General features: G+C 52.9%; 12 protein-coding genes across 12 annotated transcripts; 3 read left to right on the forward strand and 9 right to left on the reverse strand.

The window, feature by feature from the left end:
- Positions 1-66: 66 nt before the first annotated feature.
- On the reverse strand, positions 67-1,378 carry LTS14_005723 (uncharacterized protein; the record flags this gene model as incomplete). Its single annotated transcript, XM_064838421.1, has 2 exons — positions 67-1,124; positions 1,222-1,378. 2 exons carry the CDS (start codon positions 1,376-1,378, stop codon positions 67-69), a joined length of 1,215 nt encoding a protein of 404 aa, XP_064693875.1.
- Positions 1,379-2,255: 877 nt separating this feature from the next.
- On the reverse strand, positions 2,256-2,519 carry LTS14_005724 (uncharacterized protein; the record flags this gene model as incomplete). Its single annotated transcript, XM_064838422.1, has 2 exons — positions 2,256-2,436; positions 2,494-2,519. The coding sequence occupies 2 exons, from the start codon at positions 2,517-2,519 to the stop codon at positions 2,256-2,258; spliced, it is 207 nt and encodes a 68-aa protein (XP_064693876.1).
- A 207-nt stretch (positions 2,520-2,726) lies between these two features.
- On the forward strand, positions 2,727-4,710 carry ATP2 (atp2, beta subunit of the F1 sector of mitochondrial F1F0 ATP synthase; the record flags this gene model as incomplete). The annotated part of the gene is made up of 6 exons (XM_064838423.1): positions 2,727-2,737; positions 2,810-2,964; positions 3,054-3,139; positions 3,198-3,557; positions 3,611-3,819; positions 4,047-4,710. 6 exons carry the CDS (start codon positions 2,727-2,729, stop codon positions 4,708-4,710), a joined length of 1,485 nt encoding a protein of 494 aa, XP_064693877.1.
- A 469-nt stretch (positions 4,711-5,179) lies between these two features.
- Positions 5,180-6,260, reverse strand: LTS14_005726 (uncharacterized protein; the record flags this gene model as incomplete). The annotated part of the gene is made up of 3 exons (XM_064838424.1): positions 5,180-5,273; positions 5,349-5,592; positions 5,699-6,260. 3 exons carry the CDS (start codon positions 6,258-6,260, stop codon positions 5,180-5,182), a joined length of 900 nt encoding a protein of 299 aa, XP_064693878.1.
- Positions 6,261-11,144: 4,884 nt separating this feature from the next.
- LTS14_005727 (uncharacterized protein) lies at positions 11,145-13,386 on the reverse strand (the record flags this gene model as incomplete). Its single annotated transcript, XM_064838425.1, has 2 exons — positions 11,145-13,338; positions 13,370-13,386. The coding sequence occupies 2 exons, from the start codon at positions 13,384-13,386 to the stop codon at positions 11,145-11,147; spliced, it is 2,211 nt and encodes a 736-aa protein (XP_064693879.1).
- A 633-nt stretch (positions 13,387-14,019) lies between these two features.
- Positions 14,020-15,871, reverse strand: LTS14_005728 (uncharacterized protein; the record flags this gene model as incomplete). Its single annotated transcript, XM_064838426.1, has 2 exons — positions 14,020-15,723; positions 15,779-15,871. The coding sequence occupies 2 exons, from the start codon at positions 15,869-15,871 to the stop codon at positions 14,020-14,022; spliced, it is 1,797 nt and encodes a 598-aa protein (XP_064693880.1).
- Positions 15,872-17,500: 1,629 nt separating this feature from the next.
- YHM1 (high copy suppressor of abf2) lies at positions 17,501-18,498 on the reverse strand (the record flags this gene model as incomplete). Its single annotated transcript, XM_064838427.1, has 2 exons — positions 17,501-18,342; positions 18,405-18,498. The coding sequence occupies 2 exons, from the start codon at positions 18,496-18,498 to the stop codon at positions 17,501-17,503; spliced, it is 936 nt and encodes a 311-aa protein (XP_064693881.1).
- A 488-nt stretch (positions 18,499-18,986) lies between these two features.
- On the forward strand, positions 18,987-19,568 carry LTS14_005730 (uncharacterized protein; the record flags this gene model as incomplete). The annotated part of the gene is made up of 1 exon (XM_064838428.1): positions 18,987-19,568. The coding sequence occupies one exon, from the start codon at positions 18,987-18,989 to the stop codon at positions 19,566-19,568; it is 582 nt and encodes a 193-aa protein (XP_064693882.1).
- Positions 19,569-19,734: 166 nt separating this feature from the next.
- LTS14_005731 (uncharacterized protein) lies at positions 19,735-20,244 on the reverse strand (the record flags this gene model as incomplete). The annotated part of the gene is made up of 1 exon (XM_064838429.1): positions 19,735-20,244. One exon carries the CDS (start codon positions 20,242-20,244, stop codon positions 19,735-19,737), a length of 510 nt encoding a protein of 169 aa, XP_064693883.1.
- A 565-nt stretch (positions 20,245-20,809) lies between these two features.
- On the reverse strand, positions 20,810-21,244 carry LTS14_005732 (uncharacterized protein; the record flags this gene model as incomplete). Its single annotated transcript, XM_064838430.1, has 2 exons — positions 20,810-20,826; positions 20,881-21,244. The coding sequence occupies 2 exons, from the start codon at positions 21,242-21,244 to the stop codon at positions 20,810-20,812; spliced, it is 381 nt and encodes a 126-aa protein (XP_064693884.1).
- Positions 21,245-21,635: 391 nt separating this feature from the next.
- LTS14_005733 (uncharacterized protein) lies at positions 21,636-22,160 on the reverse strand (the record flags this gene model as incomplete). Its single annotated transcript, XM_064838431.1, has 1 exon — positions 21,636-22,160. The coding sequence occupies one exon, from the start codon at positions 22,158-22,160 to the stop codon at positions 21,636-21,638; it is 525 nt and encodes a 174-aa protein (XP_064693885.1).
- Positions 22,161-22,948: 788 nt separating this feature from the next.
- LTS14_005734 (uncharacterized protein) lies at positions 22,949-23,744 on the forward strand (the record flags this gene model as incomplete). The annotated part of the gene is made up of 2 exons (XM_064838432.1): positions 22,949-23,131; positions 23,190-23,744. The coding sequence occupies 2 exons, from the start codon at positions 22,949-22,951 to the stop codon at positions 23,742-23,744; spliced, it is 738 nt and encodes a 245-aa protein (XP_064693886.1).
- Positions 23,745-23,919: the final 175 nt, after the last annotated feature.

Below are 23,919 nucleotides of genomic sequence, written 5' to 3' on the forward strand. Positions count from 1 at the left end.
TACACCTAAAGCAAAAATAGCTCCACACAAAATGCAACCATCCTCCTCGCCTGCCCGCTCTCACTCTCACAAAGTAGCAGTAGGGAAATAGTACTCATCCCAAAGAAAATCATAATCCTCCATAACACTCCCCACCATATCCAACACCACCTTCCCCTTCAACCTTCCCACTACCCCCTTAATAACACCCCTCGTAATATTCTCATAAAACGCGCCCCGCATCCCCCACCACCCCAACGCCCACCCCCTCCTCTTCAACTCCTCCTTCTCCAACATTGTCAACCCCCTCGCTCCACCCGGTCGTCGCGTCTCCAATTCCCGTTTTGCGAGTTGGCGTGCACCGTACTCGATACTCAGACCTAGCAGCCAAGGGCGCCAGTCGGCTTTTCCACGGCCACGGGGGGTGCCGTCGGGGTTCGGGGTGGTCCAGTAAGCCATTGCTGTTGCGTAGATGACGGGGCGGATGATGTAGAGGATTTCGGCTAGTTCACCTAGGCCGGTGGTGCGGTGCATTAATGCCTTGGGCGGTTTGATGTCGTCGGCTGTGAGGACTTTTGAGAGGAGGTAGGAGGAGATGTCCTCTGAGCTGGGCAGAGGCGGGAGTGTCAATGATGTCCTTGGCATCGTCCACGTCTCACTCCCAGTCTCCGATCGCTCGCTGCGTTCGGACGGCGGACTATCAATATGCCTCTCCTCTTCCTGTCCCTGCTGCTGCTGCTGCTGCTGTGCCGCCAGCTCCTCATCCACGACCTCCCGTTCCGGCAACGGCGGGCTGAGCAACGGCCTCGAATTCGTCAACCGCATGAGGATAAGCCTACACATCGCCTTCACCGCCTCCAACACCACCACCACCCTCCACTTCGCCTTCTCCCCTCTCCTCTTCGCCATCATCTCTAGCAATAGCTCCGTATACTGTATCACCTGCAGGGTCACAGCCGTGCGTCGGTATGTTGCGCTCTTTTGGCAGTAGAAGCGGGTGTAGCGATTATGCGGACTCTGGTATTGTTTCCGCCGTGGTAGCGATTGCGCCAGGGCGCGCGAGAGCAGGGAGTCATGGTAGAGGGAGAGGAGTTGGACGCTGGAGTTGAGGGATTCGGAGGCCAATTCGGTTTCTCTGAAACGTCCTACAGACACATCACCAGCATCAGCTCGTCGCTCCTCTTTCTGTACCGTTGCGTGCGGTGTTGCTGTTCATTCATTCATTCTTTCTTTCTTTCTTACCAGGTATGATATACGTCAACGACCGCAATGCGCCCTCCACCTGCCCGACCGCGCCGGCATTTTTCGTTATGAATGTTTCGTAGCTGCTTAGGAGTTTTGGCGGGAATTTGATGACGACGCTGGTCGACTCTGCGACCTGTCGTATTCGTTCCATCATTTGGATGATGTATAGTAGACGTTTCGTGCGTCGAGTCCTCTAACCAACGCTACGACATTGACGCGCTTGCGCGTGCCGAGGCCTGGCTTTCGAGGGGCTGGGGATTGGTGAAATTGATTGAACATTGATGGACATGTTATTTGAAAGGGGAGCAGATTACATGGAGACTCGTAACGCAAGTCATGCTGTTTGCGACGAGAAGAATTTTGAGCTAGACAGAATGAATGGATTAAAAAAAAAGTTGACCAGTTTTGGTCATCGCTATCTGCTTGGAATACGTCTGTCAATCTAGGATTACAACACAGCATTTCCTCTCAGATCAACCCCCTTACGTCCTGAGGAACGCCGCTTCTGCCGTGGATTGATGCTATGGCATTTCGGCATGGTATATGCGGAAGGTCAAAGGCCTTGAGAGGGCAGAACCTATTGTGAACAGATACTCCGAGTCGCTATTTACTGCGTCGCAGAAACTTGAGCAAAGCAGGTCATTCGCATGCAGGAGGTCGAGCGTATACAGGTTCCTTAGCTCGGGTCTGCTTCTGCTCCAGCCAGACTTCTTTCGTTGTCCTGAGGAGCGTCCAAGTATGGTAGGGAGAGCTTGACTACAAAGAGTCGTACCGCTGACAATCATTGGTGTTATAGTCGAGCTGGCTGGGTGACGGTATCGTCAGGCCGGATGGTGTCTCAAGGAGAGTTTGCACTTTCAGTGATCCAATCTTCGTAAGATCAGAAGCGAGCTATAGAGGCAGTGCCGTCCTCTGTATGGCTCCCCTGCCAGTCGCGGAAGTACCAGTATGAAGCATCTGGTATGCGGCAATCCCAGAAGCTGGATTCGTGGTCGAATGGCCAAGAGACTGCTGGATCGTGTTGGTGCCTATCATCCCGTCTTGCTTGACGTGGTAGTCGCGGTTGGGCTTTGCTCCGTAGCTATGTTGATCTTTCGCTTGAGGCTCTCGATGCTCTGCTCTGTCGTCCTGCCCTTTTCCTTTTCCTCACGTCGTATTCGTACTGCAGCAGCACCTGCTCCTATCGCCATAGCATATATCGGGTCGATGATTCTGTATGGGCGTCAGTCAAACGACGGCACATCGTCCTGCGATCTCATCTCTACACACCTTCCGATCAGATGGGGTGCCGACATGGTTAGTTGTCTTTAAGCGGCACTATATAGATTGGCTGTTGAGATGATCTCGATGTGCTGCAGGACTAATGATGCCGAAGCTCGGACCATACGAACGGGAAAAGCCGCCGAGCTCAGAATCTCTTCCGACAACTCCTCTCAAGGAGACCACAAGCTACCAGCACACACTCCTCCACTCCATCACAACACCTCCACCCACCCGCAACGATGTACAAGAAGTAAGGACCAGCCTACTGAGTCGGCAGACACAGCCATTGGTGATGGAAGACACGCTGACACGTCACCAGCAGCGTCGCCAGGTCGGCGTTGCGCACATCCGCCTTCAGCAGGCCGGCCACTCGCGCTTTTCAGCCAAAGGTCGTCGCGCCCGCGATCGCCCAGCGCTTTGCCTCCACCGACACCCTTCACGGCAAGATCTATCAGGTCATTGGTGCTGTCGTCGATGGTACGCCACCTACTCACTCATTCACCACCTCCCTTCCCACCCGGAGCCAAAGCGGAGAAGCGGCCAAGCTAACAGCGATTCTCTCACAGTCAAGTTCGACTCCGAGCAGCTCCCCTCCATCCTGAACGCCCTCACCACCGAGAATGGCGGCAACAAACTTACCCTCGAGGTGGCAGTATGTGATGGAGTCGTACATGCAAGGATCTTGGCGGAAGGACTAACGCGTCTGGCAGCAACACATGGGTGAGAACATCGTGCGATGCATTGCTATGGAGGGTACCGAGGGTCTCGTCCGTGGCTCCCCATGCAGCGACACCGGTGCTCCCATCTCCATCCCCGTCGGCCCCGCCACTCTTGGCCGTATCATGAACGTCACTGGTGACCCCATTGACGAGCGTGGGCCCATCAAGACCGACAAGCGATTGCCCATCCATGCCGACGCACCCAGTTTCGTCGAGCAATCGACATCGGCTGAGGTCCTCGTCACTGGTATCAAGGTCGTGGACTTGCTCGCTCCTTATGCTCGTGGTGGCAAGATTGGTCTTTTCGGAGGCGCTGGTGTTGGAAAGACTGTGTTTATCCAGGAGCTTATCGTGGGTGCAATACGTTCGGAGAAGTCATATTCAGCATACTGACATAGAAGCAGAACAACATCGCCAAGGCCCATGGTGGTTACTCTGTCTTCACTGGTGTCGGCGAGCGTACCCGTGAGGGTAACGATTTGTACCACGAGATGCAGGAGACCGGTGTCATTCAGCTTGATGGCGAGTCCAAGGTCGCCTTGGTGTTCGGTCAGATGAACGAGCCTCCAGGAGCCCGTGCCCGTGTCGCTCTCACTGGTTTGACTGTGGCTGAGTAAGCTATTGAACATCTAAACGAGATATTGATTCATGCTAACCAACATCCCAGGTACTTCCGGTTAGTACATTAGCAGTCACGACCGCCTCTGATAACGTGGCGAAGCTAACACGCTAATAGGGACGAAGAAGGACAGGACGTGCTTCTCTTCATCGACAACATCTTTAGGCACGTGAAAAATCGTACTTCTTTATGAGAAGCAATTCCTGACTCTCATTTTTTAGATTCACCCAAGCCGGTTCCGAGGTGTCTGCTCTGCTCGGTCGTATCCCATCTGCCGTCGGTTACCAGCCAACCCTCGCCGTCGACATGGGTATCATGCAGGAACGTATCACCACCACGCGAAAGGGCTCCATCACCTCCGTGCAGGCCGTCTACGTGCCCGCTGACGATTTGACCGATCCCGCCCCGGCCACCACCTTCGCCCATTTGGACGCCACCACTGTGCTCTCCCGTGGTATCTCCGAGTTGGGTATCTACCCCGCCGTCGACCCTCTTGACAGCAAGTCCCGTCTGCTCGACCCCCGTGTCCTCGGTGACGACCACTACCAGACCGCCACCCGCGTGCAACAGATTCTCCAGGAGTACAAGTCGCTCCAGGATATCATTGCCATCCTGGGTATGGACGAGTTGTCCGAGCAGGACAAGCTTACCGTCGAGCGTGCCCGTAAGGTGCAGCGTTTCTTGAGCCAGCCTTTCACCGTCGCTCAGGTCTTCACTGGTATCGAGGGTACTCTTGTCGACCTCAAGGACACCATCCGATCGTTCAAGGCTATTATTCACGGAGAGTGTGATGATCTGCCTGAGGGCGCTTTCTACATGGTTGGTGATATCGAGAGCGCACGAGCCAAGGGTGAGAAGATTCTGGCGGATCTTGAGAAGTCATAGATGGGAGACGGCTTGAGGAGCAAGTAGGAGTGGAGAGGAGAAAAGTTGGAGTCGGGTGGTAGTGCACTTCGGCGCTGCATTTTGTACAGTCGAGCGCGAGAGGTGGCTTAGTAGAGGATGTAGCAAGTGGGCCTTGTAACCGTAAATATCGAGGAAGCGTTTTCTTTTGTGCCGGCTCCCTGTGCGAATTATCATGTTGTAAGGCTGATGGCGTACGTGGTGCCGAATCCATGCACTGGCTTGTTGAGAGATGCGCTCACTGGACCAAGACAATGCATCAGGCACTTCTGCTTGCGATTGCGAGATGCCCTCTACGCGGGACGAACTCACTGGCACTTCTTATGGCAGACAACCATTAAGCTCAGACAACTCAGGGTGAGCAGGCATGATCGACAAGATTCTGTAGGTCGACGCCTAGCTAAGGTATCTCGACGGCCAGCTCCCCATTCCTCAGAGCTCGCGGCACTCATCATAGCACAAGTCCAATCGTTAAGTACATTGGGTTGTTCATCTGCTCCTTGAGCTGCAACAGCTCATCCACATCCCACTGGGCCCACATAAACCTGGAAACAAAAAGTCTCGATTAGCACGTATACCTAACATAGACCGAAGGATTCAGGTAAATGTAAAAACCTTACCGCCCATGCAAAAACTCCGCCTCCCGCCCGGAAAGTCCCAACCACGCACTAAAATGTGCGGGTAACTTGATATCCTCCCAGGGGAAGTCATCGGGTCCGTATTCCGTGCTGGCGTAAGGCGTGTAGATCGCCCCCGGGTGGAGATTGAATAATCTCACGCCGTCCGTTTCGGGTGAGTGCTCGAGGGAGAAATGCTGCATCATTTTGGCGAAGGCGGCTTTGGAGGAGGCGTAGCCGATTTGGCCTACCGAGGGGGAGGGGGTGTTAGTTTGGGGGGTGGTTTTGTTGGAGATGGGAGGGGTTATGGGAGTCGGGTTGGGGCCCGGTAGGGTTTTCATCGCACTACTCACCTGGGATTGTGAGTTGAGCGGAAGCAGAGGTGATGTTGATGACGGTCTTGGTGGAGTCGGCAGAAGACTTGGGGGATTTGAGGTAGGTGTCCACGAGGTCGTAGCTAGCGATGATATTGGTCTTGTACGTTGTCTCGTGCAGGATGTCTCCTGATAGTGGAGTGTCTGGTTTGAAGCTATGGGTTGATGTTGCAGACAGGACCACGACATCGACGCTCAGCTCCGAGAAGATCTCCTTCATGCGGGCGCCATCTTGGATCGAGGCTTGGTAGGTTATGACCTCGAGTTTGGGGAAGTCCTTCGATAGCGATGATTTTGCTTTCTGGAGCACGTCGGCTGAGCGTTGGACGATGGCTATGCGCGAGACTCCTGCTTCGGCAAAGGCATAGGCGATGGCGTAGCCGATGCCCGTTGCGCCGGCCGTGACGAGGACCGTTTTGCCTTTCCCATCGAAGTGTTTGGGGGAGATACGGTCGTAGGCCTCAGTGTGGTAGGTCTTGACCGGCCTGGGGACTTGAAGGAGCAAGTTCTTGCTATCTTGGTCACTGTAGACGGGAGCCATGATGACTTTGATCGATGTTTCTCCTATAACCCGATACCTGAGAAGGCCAGCCTGGTTTGATATAGTCTTACACTACACCGGGGATGTAAATTTATAAGTACACTTACTTCCAAACCCTAAGGTGGCCTGTCTTAGCCTCATTCCTCCATGCCTGCGATTTCTAAGCCGAGCAGTAGGATCATTCTGATCCATGGTCATAGTGCCTTTACTGCCAAGGCGCGGACATGAGTAGGGCCCCCCATCCATAAGCCGAGTCGCACCTCGAACCTCGACCACAGATCTAACAGCTCGCCTGAAGCAGCTCGTGGTATGGCCACATGATGGGGTTGACCGGAGAGATAATTAGTCAACCACGAAGGACCGAAATATAAATCATGGTCCTGGGTACTTTCCGACAGAGGAGATCTCGTCCGTCCACTCGAGGAATGATCTCATGAAAAAGTCATTGGTCAGATATGCTTGGCAGTAACGAATCCTGCATGCAAGTTGGAAAGTCCAACTATCCGGCTCCCGAACAGAACCCCTGTTCGTGCGAAACAATGCTGACCACAATTCGACACGCAGTGGAAGAACAACGCACGGGCAGATTAGTCTCAAGTAGAGTCTCAATTCCTTCAACTTTATCTTATTTTATCTAAGGTCTCGGATAGTGGTTTAGATAGTACTATCATACGTTAATAAACTTATAACTATAGCTAGATAAGATAAAGTCTATTTCTTTAGGCGTTATCTTTACTTTTAGCTCTATTCTACCTTACCTCCCTACGGTCGTCGCTAAGTAGCGTCGAGTTCTATAGCGTTAGGGTTACGACGTTAGAGAGTAGAGCGTAGCTAAAAAGGGCCGGAAGTAGCTAGGTGCGGGCCGCTGCGATGTTGAGGCGAGTCATGTGATCGTGAACCACATCCGCCTATAGCTCTCGACACTGCACTCGTGCTTTCCGCTGTTGGAGCAACTCCACTAGAAAATCATCTAGGTCTTCCATGTGTTTTCCATCGTCAACGCCACCAGCAGATTTCGAGTCTAGCTCGCGAATAGAGTCCTCGCACACCCATGCTGTTGTTGCCAGCACTAGTACAGAGTCATCTTGCGGAAAGAGCACCAGTGATATATTCCCGCACTTGCGCATGGACGAGACAGAAGACGATCAGACAATAACTATGGCCAGGTAAATATACCTTTCCGCCAATGCTATGCTGATCATTCGCCATGGATTCTCCCATTTGCGCTACAAAGCTCGACCACTTGCAGCAAGAGTCGAGGCATTGGCTGGGCCTCGCAAGGCAGCTGCAGCGTCGAAGTACGCCAAAGTATCCGTTATTACGCCATGTCTCCGTACCAAGCATCCTTGCCCCACCCCACTTGCCCCGTCTTCGCAAACCCCTCCCATGCATGTTCAGGTTCGGCGGTGACCGCCTGAGCTATTGAATGGCAGGCGCACTGACATGCCCTCGAGATCACACAATGCCTTCGAGCACTGAAAACATCGTACAGCGGATCGAGAGGACTGATACCCTTCTTGAGAACATTCTCGAGAGGCAAGTCCTCGCCCTCGTCCAGATGAATGATACTGCCAAGGCACAGCTCGAGGAAACAAAGAGATTGACACGATTACAACGCGAGCAAGGTTCCGCCGAGTTCGTGGTCCGCCGAGTCCCTCTCGGACACAATCAGTCGGGTCAGACAAGTCCGTTTGTAGGTCACCTGCAACGGACTCCTCTTTTCCGTGAGGGTTGAGGGGGCTGGGGTGCTTGGTGGCTCCGCCAGCGAAGAGCATGCGCTTCTACGCAGTGCTGGCGACTAGTAGCTGCTTCGGCAGTGAAGCTAAGACATGCTCATCCGTAGATAGCGGCCTATGTCTGTACCATTGAAACACTTTTCGTACGTCGCAATTCAGCCTTGCTACTATCTGCCCACGCCATGTCCTGACCTCACTCGTTGGAGACTGATATCTCGCTTCTCACGAGTGGTGATGGCATTCTTACATGCTATGCGACCTCGACGCTCTGCCAGGACAGCCACGCTATGCTTCGAAACGAGATGTTTTGGCAATGCGACTGCTCCGCGCACTCGCGATTCGTGAACATTGAACAGCAATCATCGTGAGCTCACGGAAGGCACTTGCGAGCATGAGAGAGAGTCAAAGCACGAGTGAACTTCCAGGACATGATCTACCCTTGCAGCTCCCATTGATGCTCTGCTTGAGTCGAACTTCGCGGCTGTCTCAAAGCGTCTTTCCTCCAATCCTACAACGAGAGCATGCCTTTCGTACGATGGCTATGCGGCAATATGTAGGTACCGTGGCTGCAGCTGTCCAGATACTGGTGCCTTCGCTCTTGTACGCCACCACACGAGTCGGAGTAGCATGACATATGCTGTGTTCTAGTCATGGCCACGTGTCGGGAAATGATTGGAGTCGCTTCTTGACCGGCATACGCCTTGCGCAGCTCGAGGATGTGAGTACCAAAGGCGAGGGAGGCGGATGCCATTGATCAGATGAAATGTGATATACTGAAGGCTCAAGCAATAGACACTCTTGATGACAATCGTTCTGTTAACAACTATGCAAGGTAGGAGCGCTCGCAGTAGACTCCATCGTCACTGCGTCTTACGCTGAATGCCAAGATGAATATGTGAGTCTGCCAGATCTCTGGAGGTGGGAGCGCAGCAAATGTTGCTCAATCCTACTCCGATTTCGAAGAGTGAGACACTCTTGTGACATCACTTCATTGCTTGTAAAGTCACAGTGGATACCATGTTGCCGGTTCGCCTTGGTCAGATTTGGGTCCGGGAAATCAAAGTGATCAAGATATCGCCGCCAAAGAGGATCCTTGGGTGTCCGACACCTTCCCAAATTGAGCCATTTCGTGACCACCAGCGCTGCCATCCCATGCACCTTGTCTCTGTCGACTCGAAATATGATGCCGCAAGCATTGCACTGTAGAAGCTCATGACACAAGCCACAATCTGGATCCTGGGTAATGTGAACTAGCCTACATCGATACAAGCTCGACATGGCATCGTTCGGGCTAAAGCGACTGACATGGTGGCAGATATCCATGTTGCGAGCACTGTACTCATGATCACTAGCACCAGTCTCAAACACCGTCCACTGCTGGATGCGTAAGAGCAAGGCGTCGGCGAAGACTTGCGGCTCGATGGAGAATAGAGTGGTGACGGGATAGTTCAGCGAAGACCTCACGTCGCTGAAAGCGAGCGACTCAACAGTCAAGCTTGGAGCTTGCCTACGTCGATGCTGCATCATTGCGACCTGGACATGATCGAAGGTGAGGTGATAATGAGAACACCCGAAATGTGTTCCGAAGACCCGGAGTGGCGTGTGTCGTGCGACACACGGCCGTGCCTTGAACGCCCGGTAGAGACGCGGTGGTTTGACCAGCACGGCGGGATGTAATTTATGGCACGTGTAGCAGTAGTAAAGCGATGTTAGATCCTCGGCGAGGCGTTGGAGAAAGCGACATCTTTCCTGCGGGTTTGCGAGAAGCAATGTTTGAGAAGCTGAGTTGAAGGTAGCAAAGAGTCGTCGGTTGCAAACAGATAATAAGGCTATATCACTAGCAGAGAGATATCCAGCGATGTAGTCTAGGAGTTCGTTCGGCAGACCACGAAGGCTCGGTGATGCCGCGACGGCTCGGTCGACGCGGTTGTGTTCATTTGATAAGATGCTTGCGACGCTTAGGCATTGTAATATCCTCCTGAGGTGTTCCATGCCGTGAATGGGTTGCAGATGGATCTTGGTCGGAGGTGCTGACACAATCAAGATCACTCCAAGTAGTGGCAACGGGTAAGTTGGTCATGGCCTGATGGCTCGTGGCCTCCCTGGTGCTCAAAACAGCGAATGATGAGAGTGGCAGTGGTTACGTTTGACCAAAAGATGCAATAATGGCTCCCTGGTCACGTGCATCGCTCAACGCTGGAACCTTATGCAGAAGACCAAGGAGAGATAATTAAGTCTAATACAAAACATACTATAAGCCAAACTCCTTAATTACGCACTAGCTCTTTACTAACAAAGATAAATACTAGATATACTAGATAAAGTATTCTTACTACTATATATCTATAGTATTACGTCTAATACTATAATACTAGTAAGAAATAGTAGTAAATATTCTCTAATATTAAATGTAGTAAGATCTATAGAAAATTATATAATAAGAAATAATTAATAAGATATAGCTAGATATAGCTCTAGAGCTATATTTAATAAAGAGAGCTTTATTTTTACTTTCTAGCTATATAGCGAGGGTATCTAACTATATATAGATAGTTAAGTAAGTTAAGTTTATAAAGATAAATAGAGTACTACTTACTATTTAAATAAGATAATAGAAGAAAATACTTATCTTATTTTATTGTTATATATTATCTCGCCTTTAGATAAGATGTGATAATATAGAAGGAAACACACCCTTAGTCATCTACTAACAACTAGAACGAATAAGGAACTATAATTCTGCTATCCAACAAAGGAAATCTCGTCCGTCCGCTCGACAGGAATGATCTCACGAAAAAGTCATTTGTCAGATATTTCTAGGCAACAACAACGAACCCTGGCATGAGGAGGAGCTGGAAACTCGAATTATCCGGCTCACGGGCGGACAATTCATCCGAGAGACAGTTCCCGTGGCGATGATTGTGGAACTTGGGTAGAGAGTATCGTGGCTGCTGTACGTATATACATGCATACATGCATACAGCGTCTACAGAAGAAACCCAAGTAGCCTGAGAGCCGTGCCATGCGGCAGGGAAGTAGATAGGTAGGCAGAGGGTATCAACCACCTCTCACCGCTCCCCACCAAATCCGCCCCCCCTCTCAGCTTAGCCCGGGCTCAATAAACACCCACACCAACTCATCTGCACCCTTAAAAAGCCACCTCCCCCTCCCCTTCCCCATCCAACTCCCTAACCGCCCGTTCCGCCAACTCACTCCTCAACCCCGCCACCTCCACCTCCCTACCCATGCGTTCCCAATCCCTCAAATTCCGCCTCTTCCGCTCCTCCTTAACCTCAATGTCCCTCCTCAATTTCTCCGCCTCGTCCTGTAATTTCTGCAGACGCGTAAGATCAACTAAAGGGTCTGCTTTCTGGCCGCCGGGGATGATGGCCGGGAGGTCGGAGAGGGAGGGGTGGATGCCTGGGGGTTTAGGTTGCTGGGTGGTGAGAGCGGGTTCGGTTGGGCGGCGGGAGAGGCGGGGGCCGGAGGGTGGGACAGCGGTGGTGCTGGTGGTGGCGGAGTCACGGCTTTGTTGTTGGGGGGGCCCGTCGGGAATGGGTGCGCCGTTGGGTGCGAAGCGTTGGGTGCGAGGGTAAGTGGTTGTGGAGTTGTTATTGCTCTGCCTGAAACCTCCCGGCCCTGAAGGCGGTCCTGAAGCCTGCACAGGTGGTGCTTGACTCTGTCCAAAGGAGCCTCTAGGTCCTGTTGGCGGGGCGGCAGTACTATCGAAACCCTCGCGTTGCTGTGGTGGTGGCTGCTGAGGCTGTTGCTGTTGCTGCTGTTGGAAGCTTTCGCTTCTTCCAAATCCTGGCCCAGCTGCTCCACCACGTCCACCTCGGAAGGGAGCACCCCCGAACCCTCCGCGGAAACCACCACGGCCTCGTGGAACGAAGTCGCCGCGTGGTGCACATGGCGCTGTGGCGGCTGCTCTAGGGCCGGACGGCGGTGCGATGGGTGCGCGTTGGTGTGCTGAGATGGGAACGGCAGCTGCTGCAGGCCCACTAGGCGGCGCGGCAGATCCTGATGGGGCGCGGTAGCCAGATGGGCCGGTGGGTGGAGCACGAACAGGGAGCGTTATATCATCAGCACGTTTTGGCTCGCGTGGAGGTGGTACACGACTGTCATCTGGAGCATAGCGGTCGTCGTTGTATTCGTTCTGTGCACGTGGTGCTGCTCGTTCGAGCGATCGTTGCCTATAAGGCTCACGTTCGTAGGGCTCGCGTGATGGTACAGCTCGGCCTGACCTGTCATCCGTGCCTGACTGTCTGCTGCTTGGGTGGGGAGGAGGCGAAGACTGCCTCGATGTAGCCACCGACCTCCCTTGATCTTGCATCTCATATTCGCGTCCACCATTGTACCTTATCGGTGACGGCGACCTCGGCTTACGCCAATCCTCAATCGTCCTCGGGTCGACTCTCTCCTGCCTGGCTATCGGAGATCGCGAGCTTCGCCTGTAGCCTCTACTCATATCACGTGGCGGTGGAGCCGGACGTCTATCCCGCGGATCAGGCGAGAATCTGCGTCGAGGCGGCGAGGCAGCTCTCGAGGGCGGGTAGTCATCGTAGCGACCTCGAGGAGGACTGTTCAATCTCTCACGCTTGGCGGGGGGTGGTGGTGTCCTCCTGCCACGACTACCCATCGGCGAAGTGTCACGGCCGCGTTTCAGAGGAAGCGGACTACGCTCCCTGTATCTCGGTGCCTCTGCCCTCGGCGCTGCATATCCACCTCTGTCATCTCTTGCATAGTCACGTGGTGGAGGATCGCGTCTGAATAGATCATCTCTTGGCAGCTCTTCTCTTCTCGCAGACGGTGGTGGTGATCTCGGCCGCCCCCTGTACGCATCCCCTCTGCTATCTCTCGCATCTCTAACGTCCCTAACATCCCTCACATCTCTTTCGTCCCGGTATCGTGATTGCGGTTCTGGTGTGCGCCGGCGGGGATACTCATCGCGTCCGGCAGGTGATCGGCTTCGAGGCCGTGTCGGGCCACGGTATGCGTCACTGTACTCAGATCGGCGGGCGGGAGATCGGACACGGTAGGTATCGGCAGTAGGACGAGTAGATGGTGGGCCTGAGAGCGGTGTTCGACCGCGTGGTTCAGGAGAGCGTTCGCGTGCGCCGCCGGGGCGGTAAGACTGTCCGCCTCCACCGCGGTATTGATCGGGAAAGGCTTCGTCTCGGCGTGGTCTGTGTTTCGACCTGTGTGTCAGTGACTTGCGCTTTGGTGAATCGTTGCTCTTTGGTGATGAGCTGCCTGCTGCCGCTATCTCGCCCTCCTCCATGTCCCTATAATCGAGTGATTGCATCGGGATTGATACTAGCGCAGTGAAATCGCTAGAAGGCCTGCCTCGAAGAATGAAATGTCCTCACTTACCGCCTATCACGATCCATCGTGTCGTGACTGCTTTGCTTCACAGTGCAGGTTTCTTCTGCTTCGCGGGAAGATGATGTGTGTCGCTGTTTACTCTTCCGCAACAGCCGTGTGGCTTCTTGTCGAGGAAGCAGTACCCTCCAGCAAGACCATGTCTACTTCCAAATGAGCGTGGAAGTGGTGTCGTGTTTGTCCGTGAAGCAACGAAGAATTACGAGCATGAATTCGCGGTGGTCGAAGCTTCGTTCAGAAGCTGAGGTTCGTCAGCCGATCACGTGCCAAGGATATCTATCGCCCACCTTCACCACCAACAACACACAGCAGGACCATCACCACTCTTCCGTCCTCCTCCTCACGTATGCCCTGCATCCGCCCCCGATCACCTTCTTCGCACCTCACGTCTCGAGTGGTCGTTAGCTGGAACGAAGATCAAGGACAAGATCTTGACATTAAGCATTCATGGATATGATGCGATCGCCTCTGCGAGCACTATACCAGCCTGCCTGCCTGCCCTCCTCCCCCTACTGATGACTACTAATCACCCCAATCCAGCACCCACCCTCCGTAATCTTTACTCATATAATACACACTTGAACCCTCCCGCCATCACTATCAACACACTTCCAGCACTCCACTTTCGCCCCTCCGCCTCATCACCGCCTCTCCCTCCTCTCCCTATCCTTCCTCTGCCTCTTATTCGCCTCCTCAGCAATCATCTGCGTCAAATCCTCCTGATCCACCACCCCACCCTGCCAACCCCCGGCACCCCCTTGCATCCTAGTAGCCTCATACTGCCGCTTCACCTCATCCTTACTCAACCGGTCCTCCCTCTCCAACGCATCCACATCCACACTCACATCCAGATCCCCCGCCTTCCGCTTCGCACCTCTCTGTTCTTGACCCAACACAGGTCGGTCCTGGTGGGATTGATTGAGATTGTATGCCTTTTCGCCACCAAAGAACCCTTCGGCTCGGATAGAACGTTCTTGCAGCACCGTGCCTGCGGTGCGAGGATGCTGCGACTCCTCCGTCTCCGTCCCTCGCTTCTGTCTTCTCAGGTTAAACTCCTCGTTCATCGAGTGCGTGCCACCAATATCCGTAGGGACGGTACTCTGCATGCCACTCGGCGTCTCCGTCCCACCGAAAGGTGTCTGCAACCCACCACTAACATCCTTCGCCGCATCTTCCTCATCCTCCTCTTCATCCTCATCCTCCTCCTCTTCCTCCTCCTCTTCTTCATCCTCAATCGCCTGCAACTCACCCCACAAACTCTTATCCACGACCTCCACACTCTGCTTCTCCTTACTTGGATCCGCCTCCGCCATCCCAAAAACATCCCCACCCCACAACGGCGTCCCCTTCTCATCCACCGGCGGTTTCCCATACCCTCCCGGATGAAATCCCCACGACGCACCCGGAGGCGGCGGCGCATTGAGTCCCGGAATCTTCGTCGCAGGATACGAAGGTGGAGGCCCAACCTTCTGCATATTGATCAACCACGGCGGCGGAGCTCCGGGCGGCATATTCAACGCTTCCTGCAAATCCTCGCTCATCTCCCCCGGCCTCAAATGCCTCAGATTCGTCTCATACTCTTTTCCCTCGTAGTATATCTCCCCATACCTTGTCAATTGCGGCTTCGTCTGCCGTCGGAAGAACGCCTCGTATAACTTCTGGTAATCGATATCCAGCCTCCCCATCTTTGGGGCCACACGCTCCCGTTGTCGTTGTTTGAGCGTGGCTTCTGCCTGCTTTTCCAGTACCGCATCACGCATATCACTGATACCCGTTTCGGCAATGAATTTGGGGAGGCTGAAGCCGGGTTTTTCTATCCCGCGTTTGCTGCTCAGGTACTCCCTCTTCAGACTCCAGTGGGTGGGCACCGGCACAACATTTCGCGTGCTCTTGATGTTGACGAGTAGTTTTGGATCGTGGGCCGAGACGTCTGTCCAGTCTACTATCTCTGGTTTGCGAACGATGGCTTTGAGTTCTGCTATCGAGAGCTTGTTCGCCTTCTTTAGTGCTTTCTTGGAGAGTTTGCGAGCGGTTTCGGCTTCTTCGTCTTCATCTTGGATGTTGTCGTCGTCATCGTAGAATACTGCCGGCTTCTCAGCCTCTTTCACCGCGGCATCCTCGTCTTCCGCATCCTGGAATTTGGCGAAGATGTTGGAGAATTGTGAGAAGAGTGGATTGTCGGCCTCGAGCTCGAAGTCGGCGACATCGGGGACATCTTGTATTGGATCATCGTCGGCGGGCTGAACAGGTTGTATTGGGTGATTCGCATCTGCCTTTCCTGATATTTGTGTTGTGGTGCCATTCGTCGCGGGTGGAGTTTCTGTAGGCGCAGGAGTCTCAGAAGCCTGCGAGATCACATTGAGTATCGAGTAGCATGATTTAGGGAGAGGGAATACTCACGTTGCGCTGCTGCGCCTTTTGTGCCTTCTTCTTCGACCGACGAGCCTGGTTCTTGGTTGGTCTTGCCACGGGCTCGGCAATGATGCCCGGCATGATCACCTACCTGATATCAGAGACTCCAGTGGAATTGGCCTGCAGTGGCGGTGGTCACACGTTTCAAAGCGCTGTATGTAAATTGTGTTGCGCGAACTCGAAGTCGAAGTGCAACTCGTGGAAAGCTCGACTGACTCGCGTGGATTGTTGCCTGAGGCATGATGAGTTGCTTCTCCTTCTCAAAGGAGTGAGGCGACAAGCGCAGGAGTGGAATAATTATTGTTTCACGAGTATACAAGCATGCTACAGCAGCATCACACAAATCTAACGATACATATACCATTTAGCTCCCTCACCATCTCTCCCTCGGTGGCTGTCTGGACTCGGTCTCTTCGCAACGGCTGCAGAGTCCGCTCGCATGCTCCGTCAGCCCATGACCATACCAGCGGGAGCGACAGAACTGGAGCAAGGTGATTCTGATCTCACTATATCCTCAAAATCCTTCTCAACAAGACTCGCAGCCTTTTGTACAGCCTCCAATATACTCTCCTCGCTCTGTCCAGGCATAGCATCCAGGTTCATGCCCTCGAACCCCTGAGCATAATCATAGCACCACTTGACACCACTGCGAAGGATTCCAGTCCCGGACCTATCCCTCACAGCCCCATCCACCGGACTTTCACCCCGTGGTGCCTATCCCGGCTGCAGCTGTCCGCGATGAACCTTCCAATGCCCATTCGACGTTCCGATCTGATACACCGCTTTCTGCAGATCCTGTAGGCATTGGTTGCAGATACTGCTATCCCTTTCTTCGCGTCTTATCTCCTTGTCTTTGCAGTTGGAGCAGACGTTCCACTTGGCTTGTCTAGCCATGGAGGTGTCGTAGGTTGTCGCCTTTGGGCAGTAGTCGATGGGTCCTATCGGGCGGCAGCAGGAACAGCCTATGAAGCGTATTATGATGCGGCGGCACATCACGGGCGAGGTAGAGTCTGTCTGTAGCGATTATGGTTTTAGTTTGGTAAGGAGCATAGCTCGCGAATGAATAGTGAGTTGTGCGACGGTGGTACCGATATTGCGTGACAGCTTTGCGGTCTCTCGGGCTACTTGACAGTTGATTCGCCTCAGATATACGCTCTCGCGAGACGGGAAGCACGTGGATTTCTGCAAAGTCGTGAGTGACTTCCCTTGCTTCATGCGAGCACTTACCATCCGAACAGCTCTGTGACAGAACAACGGAAGACGGAAGGCGCCGTGATGCTTTGTCTTCTCAGGTCGCAAATTCGACTGTGATTGCCCCTTAGTAGACCACACGCTGGCCAAGATCTCCTGGGCGGAGGACAAAGCCATGGACAATTGAGACCTTGAACTTTGCAGGTATGTCTGTCTGCGACTCGAATCAGGAATTGCGCTGGGCTGTATCGCGTCCGTCGAGCTTCTGAGATGTCGGAGGCTGCTCTTCCACATCAATGGACAAAGCATCGATCCTCTCGAGCTAAACCTGTCGTAGAGAGGTCGACTGGAGTGTAGAAGCTCTCTCATTGCTCTATCTATACAATATGCATGAAATGAAAATGTGCTCGCTGCACTGATCTACCACTCATCTCTCTCAACTTTGAACGCCGAACACCGCTCGCTTGCTTCGCCGGACTAAGAGCACGCCTCACAACCTCACGATCATCATCGTTCCTCTCACATCACCTTATTGAACGCCGGAATAAGCGTCTGCGCCAACCAAAACGAGAACGTCAACTTCGGCCCCGTCATCAACAGCTTCGGCACCAGGCCCTTGAAGAAGGCCGAAAACCCTTCATGTCTAATCATATTACTAATAACCTTAGCACCACTCTCCTTGATCTCGAAATTTCGATTCTGGATCCTCGTCTTCACTACATCCAGCGGCGCAGACACGATCAAACTAGCACTGGACCCAGCGATCGAAGCGATGAAATTCTGGAACCAGGTCGCAGAGTTGTAGTCGGAGAGCTCGAAGAGGTATTGTTTGGCTGCTGCGCTGCCGCCGAAGAGGGCGAAGGAGCCGGGGGCGTTGCGGGCGGCGGTCCAACCCCAGCCGCGGTAGAGACCAAAGCCTTCGTCTGCTACAATCTTCATCACGCCTCGGCCTCGGAAGGCTTCCGGGTTTGTTTGGCGTTTGATTTTGAGGACGTCTAGGGGTAAGAGTACGATCTCGCCGATACCGATTAGACTTCCTGCCGTCGCATGTAAGATCGCCTTGCCATTGCTCGCGCCGAATGTTCTGTCGAATTCTCCGCGGTGGTTCGTCTGTAGGTAGTCTCGTACGAATGGCTGTCCGCCGAATTTGTATATTCGTTGCAGGATCTTGTATGCAGCGGCATAGCCTAGACCAGGGAAGAGGGAGAAGAATCGGCCTGTAATCGGGTCGGAAGCGTGTGACTTGAAGATGACGGAGTTGAGTTGGGACGAAGATGTTACTCGGGTCTGGTTGGACATCAGACGTTTGGCTATTGTGTCGACGGGGTGGAAGACGAGGAGTTCGGCGAGACCGGCTGTGCCTGTAGGAGGGAAGATACGTCAATGTATGTCCTCTCGCCATAGTGCTGTCTCTGCTCCTTACCTGCGCCGAGTATTCGGGCAGATGTCGACTCGCGCTCTACCTTTCCTCCAGCTGCATTGGCGAGCGCCTTGGGCGCGGGTAATGATGGCGACATCTTATCGTGTGTGTGGAGAGGTATCAATGCAAACACTGTGACGCGATAGGAGGCGAGCAGATGGTATAGTCAATATAATCTCGCTGATATGAGCACGCGATCCTTTTTCCAGTCGCATCTCCCAAAGCTCCATCATTTTTGGCTGAAGCTGGGGTCATGCGGGCCCGTGCTCCCAATGCAGAAAGCTTATCTCCGAGACCTTTCTCCTTCACCGACGTGACTTCCGGTTTCTAACGTTACGTGCCTCCCATGTCCGGCAACTTCTAGCAACTCCCGGTCTCTCAGTAACCCAGGACTTTCACAGCCTCGATGGTGACTTCAGCGCTGATAATCAGGCGGGGATCGGGTCCGTTGGCATGACCGAATAGATGACGTGCCGCTCCTTCGGAAGCTTCAGCTCGAGCATACTTACAGCTAGGTATCACTACTGGGATCTCTATTCCATTACCGCACGAACACTATAGCTATCGTTCGATTTCAGAAGCGTTATGTCTCGCTTCCCGCCAACCCCACGTGAGCAACTATCCGCACCCCAACAAGAAGCATACGATGAGCTCTCTTCATCTTCAGAAAAGATGTTCGGCAACAAATTCTCCTTCAAAAACAAAGACGGCGGAATGGTTGGCCCTTACCCATTCTTGCTCGAAGCCCTAGGTCCTGGAGTCGACTTTCTCTCGCTCGTGCAATCACTCGGCAAATTACCAGGGCTGTCCGTCGAAGCACGCGAAACTACTATATTGGCGGTGGGAGCTCACTTCCAAGCTGGTTATGAGATGTATGCGCACAGTGCCATAGCTGGGCAGGCCACTAAACTCAGCCAGGAAGCTATAAGCTCGATTTGCAAAGGCGAGAAGCTGAAGGATCTGGACGAGGACTGTGCGGCTGCTTACGATGTGGCCAAGTATCTCGCCAGCAAGCCGGGTGCTTTGCCTCAAGTACTGTGGGAGAGGTCGGTGAAGGCATTGGGTAGAGAGGGTACGGTTGCATTGGTGCATTACGTGGGGCTGTATGCGTACACATGCATCGTCTTGAACGCTATGGATGCGCCTGTACCAAAAGACGGGGAGTGAATGTGCATTTGAGGCTTGGTCTGTGAGTTGTAGTATACATCATTCGCATGCTGAAGTAAACACAGTCACACTCAACCCCTGCTTCTACGCCATCGCTAAGCTCGAGCATCTAATCTGTCTAACAAGACACCATGACTCTCAGTATCCCACAACTGTCCACGATCTATCACGGATTCATCTCCTCGTCCATGTCGACATCATCTACTTCGCCATCCGTCTCGCTATCATCCAGCTCCACATCAGGAATATTCTCGTGCGTCCTCCACGCAGAATTGGCCGGAGTGAAGTCGCCCGCCCAGGTAGCGACTTCCCCACCAGCCTCCTCCATCTCGTGGTCGACGCTGTCTTCACCATCGACCTCGACCTCGTCCTCATCATCGTCAGCGAGCTCGTCGTCTTGGGCCACTTCTGTCTCGTCACGGCCAACTTCAGCGGCAGCAGCCTCCTCCTTTGCTTCCCGTTCATGCCTATCCAACTCGGACCTCATCCACATCCAGAAAGGCTCGGGGTTACCTAGCGGTGCCCTGGGACGATCGGAAGGAAGCATAACCCGCTCATTCGTCTGATCAAGATCTAGTGGTGGCATGTACTGAGGTAGCTCATGGTTTGGATCTGTGTGGTGAGGCATGAGACGGGGTGTTGGTGGTGGATTGAGAATGAGTCCGAAGTCTGCCATTTCGAGCTTGCCTTTCGTTGATCGGATATAATCTTGGTTTCACAGATTCTGGCGCTTGTTCTTCTTGATGCGTATGGGACGATATGACTTGAGACGAGGGATGCGCCATCTTTTGTACAGCAGATGGGCGTGAGGACAACAGGCAGACTGCTTGGATGAGGACATTTGACGGCCAACTAGATGTCTCTGCTTGCTACCACTAAGATGACATTCATGCTCCGACCTTTTCGAACGGCCTTGGATGTCTGATGGACAGACGAGGTCCTATACCGCACGCATTTGATCGCGGCTCACACAGAAATCCGGACATCTCAAATTCGAAGGTTTTTGGAAGGAAACAAGTGTCCCGCTTCCATGTGCTTGCATCAGCCATGCAGAATATACTGCTGATGATTGTGCTGTCTCGACGATCCCATTAAAGTATGTCGGCCATACACATATCCCGAGCAAGTGTTACCACCTCGCAGAGAGATCTCGATATCTTGGCATACAAAATCACATCGATGGAAGAGCTGATTTCTTCGGACCAACCACAAGGATCCTGTATATCCTGACTCAGCGAGCCTTATGCTTCATCGCCTCCTGCATCAGCAAATACAGCCTCGACTCCTATCTTCGTGGTCACATCCTCCTTACTCTCCAGCATAGCTCTGAAATGCTGGCTTATGCTCTCCCACGTCTCATTGCTCACAGGTTCCTTCTCGCCATCTTTCCAATGGACGTATGTCTTCGAATCCAGGCGACATGGAGCAGCAATGGTAAGCTTGTTCTTTTGCACTGCGAGCCGCATCTCGATGTAAATTGTGAGAAGCTCGTATGATGGCTGGGCGAAGTCCATGAGGAAAACGTCGTTGATAGTTCGCGTCTCTTGGTCGACGGGATGCAATTGTTCTATGCCGCTTGCGATTTTATCTGGCTTAGGGTAAATGATGTTGAGGATCAGGTTGAGTGGCACGCTTGTGGGCTTGTCGTCTGGCAGTGGCTCTCCTGGTCGTGTCATTGTTAGAAAGGCGTTGATTCGAGAGACAGGAAATTGTCCTTGTGTTTGATGTGGCTGCTGCAAAGCCCATATAGAGCACTATGTAGGCAAGTCCAAATGGTTTGCAAGGTGAGGACTTTCGTGAACAGAGAGTGGTATCGCTTATGAGTAGTGAACAGTGTCTATACATGCCATGAAATCACGGATGTTATTGCGTCCCAAGTGGACGCCTCTCCTGATCCAATGTCTTGAACCGAATCCACTATCAAGTAGTCCACTGTAGTGACTGGCGCTCCCCAACGTCTTGTAACCTGTGCGGGTTCAGCTCACGCCCTCGCCATAGGGCCTTCATACTTCAAATGATCGCCTACGAAATGTGCGTGCCCGCCGACTTCCAGCTTGCTCACACTTCTCAAGCAAATTCGCACTCCACCTCGATCCTAGTCGTCACCGCGCCCTTGAGAGTAGCCAGAGCCTTGAAACGATTCTCACACTCCATCCACGTCTCCTGGCTAAGCTCCGTCCTGGACCCGTCCTCCCAAGCCACATACGTCTTACTCTCATAGCATTCTCCCTCGCCCTCCTCGAGCTTGCTTTCGTAGACGTGAAGTTGCGATAGCCGGTACTTTTCGATCTTCTGAAAGGAAGGATGTTCGATATCCATGAGATAGACTTTGTTGAATAGACGAGTCCTTGGCTGCTGCACACACGCCCTGAAGTTCTTGGCTGCTTTGCCAGTTGTGCTGTTGAGATTGCACCTGAAGATGAGATCTAGTGGCACAGTATTACCTACCCACGGTATTAGGCGCTTCTTGAGTTCTTGTGCCATGCGATCTCGCGTCTTCTGGGGGTACGCCGTAGCGATCTTCGTGATCCGGTGCCGGGAAGGGAGCTGTGCTTTGACAGCCTTCGCTTTTGTAGTCGTTGTGATCCCCATATTGATGGTTGATGAGGTGCTGAGATCTCGGTGCTGGCCGATGAATGAGATCTAGAGATCAATACGATGTCTAAATGTGATTGATAGGCTGCGTTACAGTCTGTTGACTGAGCTTGCGATCGTGTGGTTTTCAAAGATGCAGAAACACAAATAATGGAGAAGAGCATACTTATTACTGTTTCGCAGTGGACGCGATTATCAATAGTAAGAGCAGTTTGTGTCTGCCGTGCCGGAATCACTTGCTGTCTGTGTACGTGCAAATTCACGGTCGTGATTTGGGCCTGCCTTTATTCTGGGTGACGGCTTGCAGGCTTTAGGAAACCGCGCGTCGCATGCCATCTATACCGTAGTGACATCGTGGAAGAATAGGATTCTTGCATAACGAAGCTTGTGCTCCTGGGCAGACGGCCTCCTTGATAGATGCTGGTGAAGACTTTTCAAGGACTCGTCACTCAACGCGAGATATCGATGGATTTGTAAATCCCTACTCAGGCATCAGCTCGTGAAATTCCTTTGTCAATGCCAGTGAATTGATTGGGTGTTTCCAGGTTTGCTGAGTAGCTTCGAGATTACAGCTTGCTGTATTTATTCTGAGCAGGTGGCAAATCTCAAACTCTTGAGCTGATAGTATTTCGATCGGCTGTGCGTATCTCGCGGAATTTCTTTGCGACACTCCAAGATCAATCATCAGCGAGCAGCGACCACACTACATAAGGTGTCCCATTGACTTGCGGAAGATCAGTTTGGCTCCTAGAATTGACTCTGTCGAACTGAAGGGCGTAGTCGCAATGCCTGGTGCAGGCTTGGGTGGTGCGACTGCTGCGCGAGAGGCCGCTTCGTCTGAACTGCCACTCCGAGGAGGCCCCGTTCCCAAAGACCGAGTTACAATTGAGCTGTATTATTGCGCATACAAGAGCGATGCCCCTGACTGCTGCGGTGATGTAATGCGTTACCATGAGTCTGCATCGTGGGTAAGAAATTGCCGATCACGACGCCCACATAGCTACCGAAACATTTGCTAACTCGCAGATCTTCACTGTCCAGATACTTGGCTTCTCTTTTACTTATGAGCATTTGGTCCAGGAGGTTAGCAAGCTCCTGTGCACGCATTTCAAGATCGAAGAGGCGTCCGGCTTGGCCGAGCAGCGGTGGCCGAACGGGCAAGCTTACATGCAGCTATCTGGCAGTATGTGGGTGGACTGGAATAAGAGCAGATCCTCACGTATCACACCGCGGACATTCCCAGAAGTCATGGTTTCTTTGAGAGGAATGCCAAATGCCGTAATCAAGGCTAGATGCACATTGATGCAAGATATTCGCGCAGAGGAGGATATCGTACAAGCCAACAAATCAGTAACCCGATGGAAGTGTGCAGAGATGGAGCGGATTGCGAGACAGCGCAAGCAGGAGGAGGATGCCGAACAAGCAGCAGAAGAGCGTCGTAGATCAGAAGTCGTCGAAGTGCAACGGAAACAGGTGGAAGCTGACAAGCCAACGTTAGTAGTGCGGTCCAAGAAGTCGTTCGCTGGCCTGAAGAAGAAGGCATCTCGGGCTGGTGAGTTATGGTTCCATGGTACCGGGTGATCGCACGCCGCAATCACAGAGCGCAGGAGGCTGTCGGATTGCAGGCCAGGTGCTGCACGAATGCGCACGGTAGCTATGATCCTCGCGATCAAATTGATGAGAAGATGTAGATTCGTGATATCGAGTTGCAAATGCAGAGAATGTGTTGTCAACTGAGTGTGCAGCAAGGGATGAA

The sequence above is a fragment of the Recurvomyces mirabilis genome (assembly GCF_035927965.1).
Source record: "Recurvomyces mirabilis strain CCFEE 5264 chromosome Unknown scaffold_14, whole genome shotgun sequence".
Taxonomy (NCBI): domain Eukaryota; kingdom Fungi; phylum Ascomycota; class Dothideomycetes; order Mycosphaerellales; family Teratosphaeriaceae; genus Recurvomyces; species Recurvomyces mirabilis.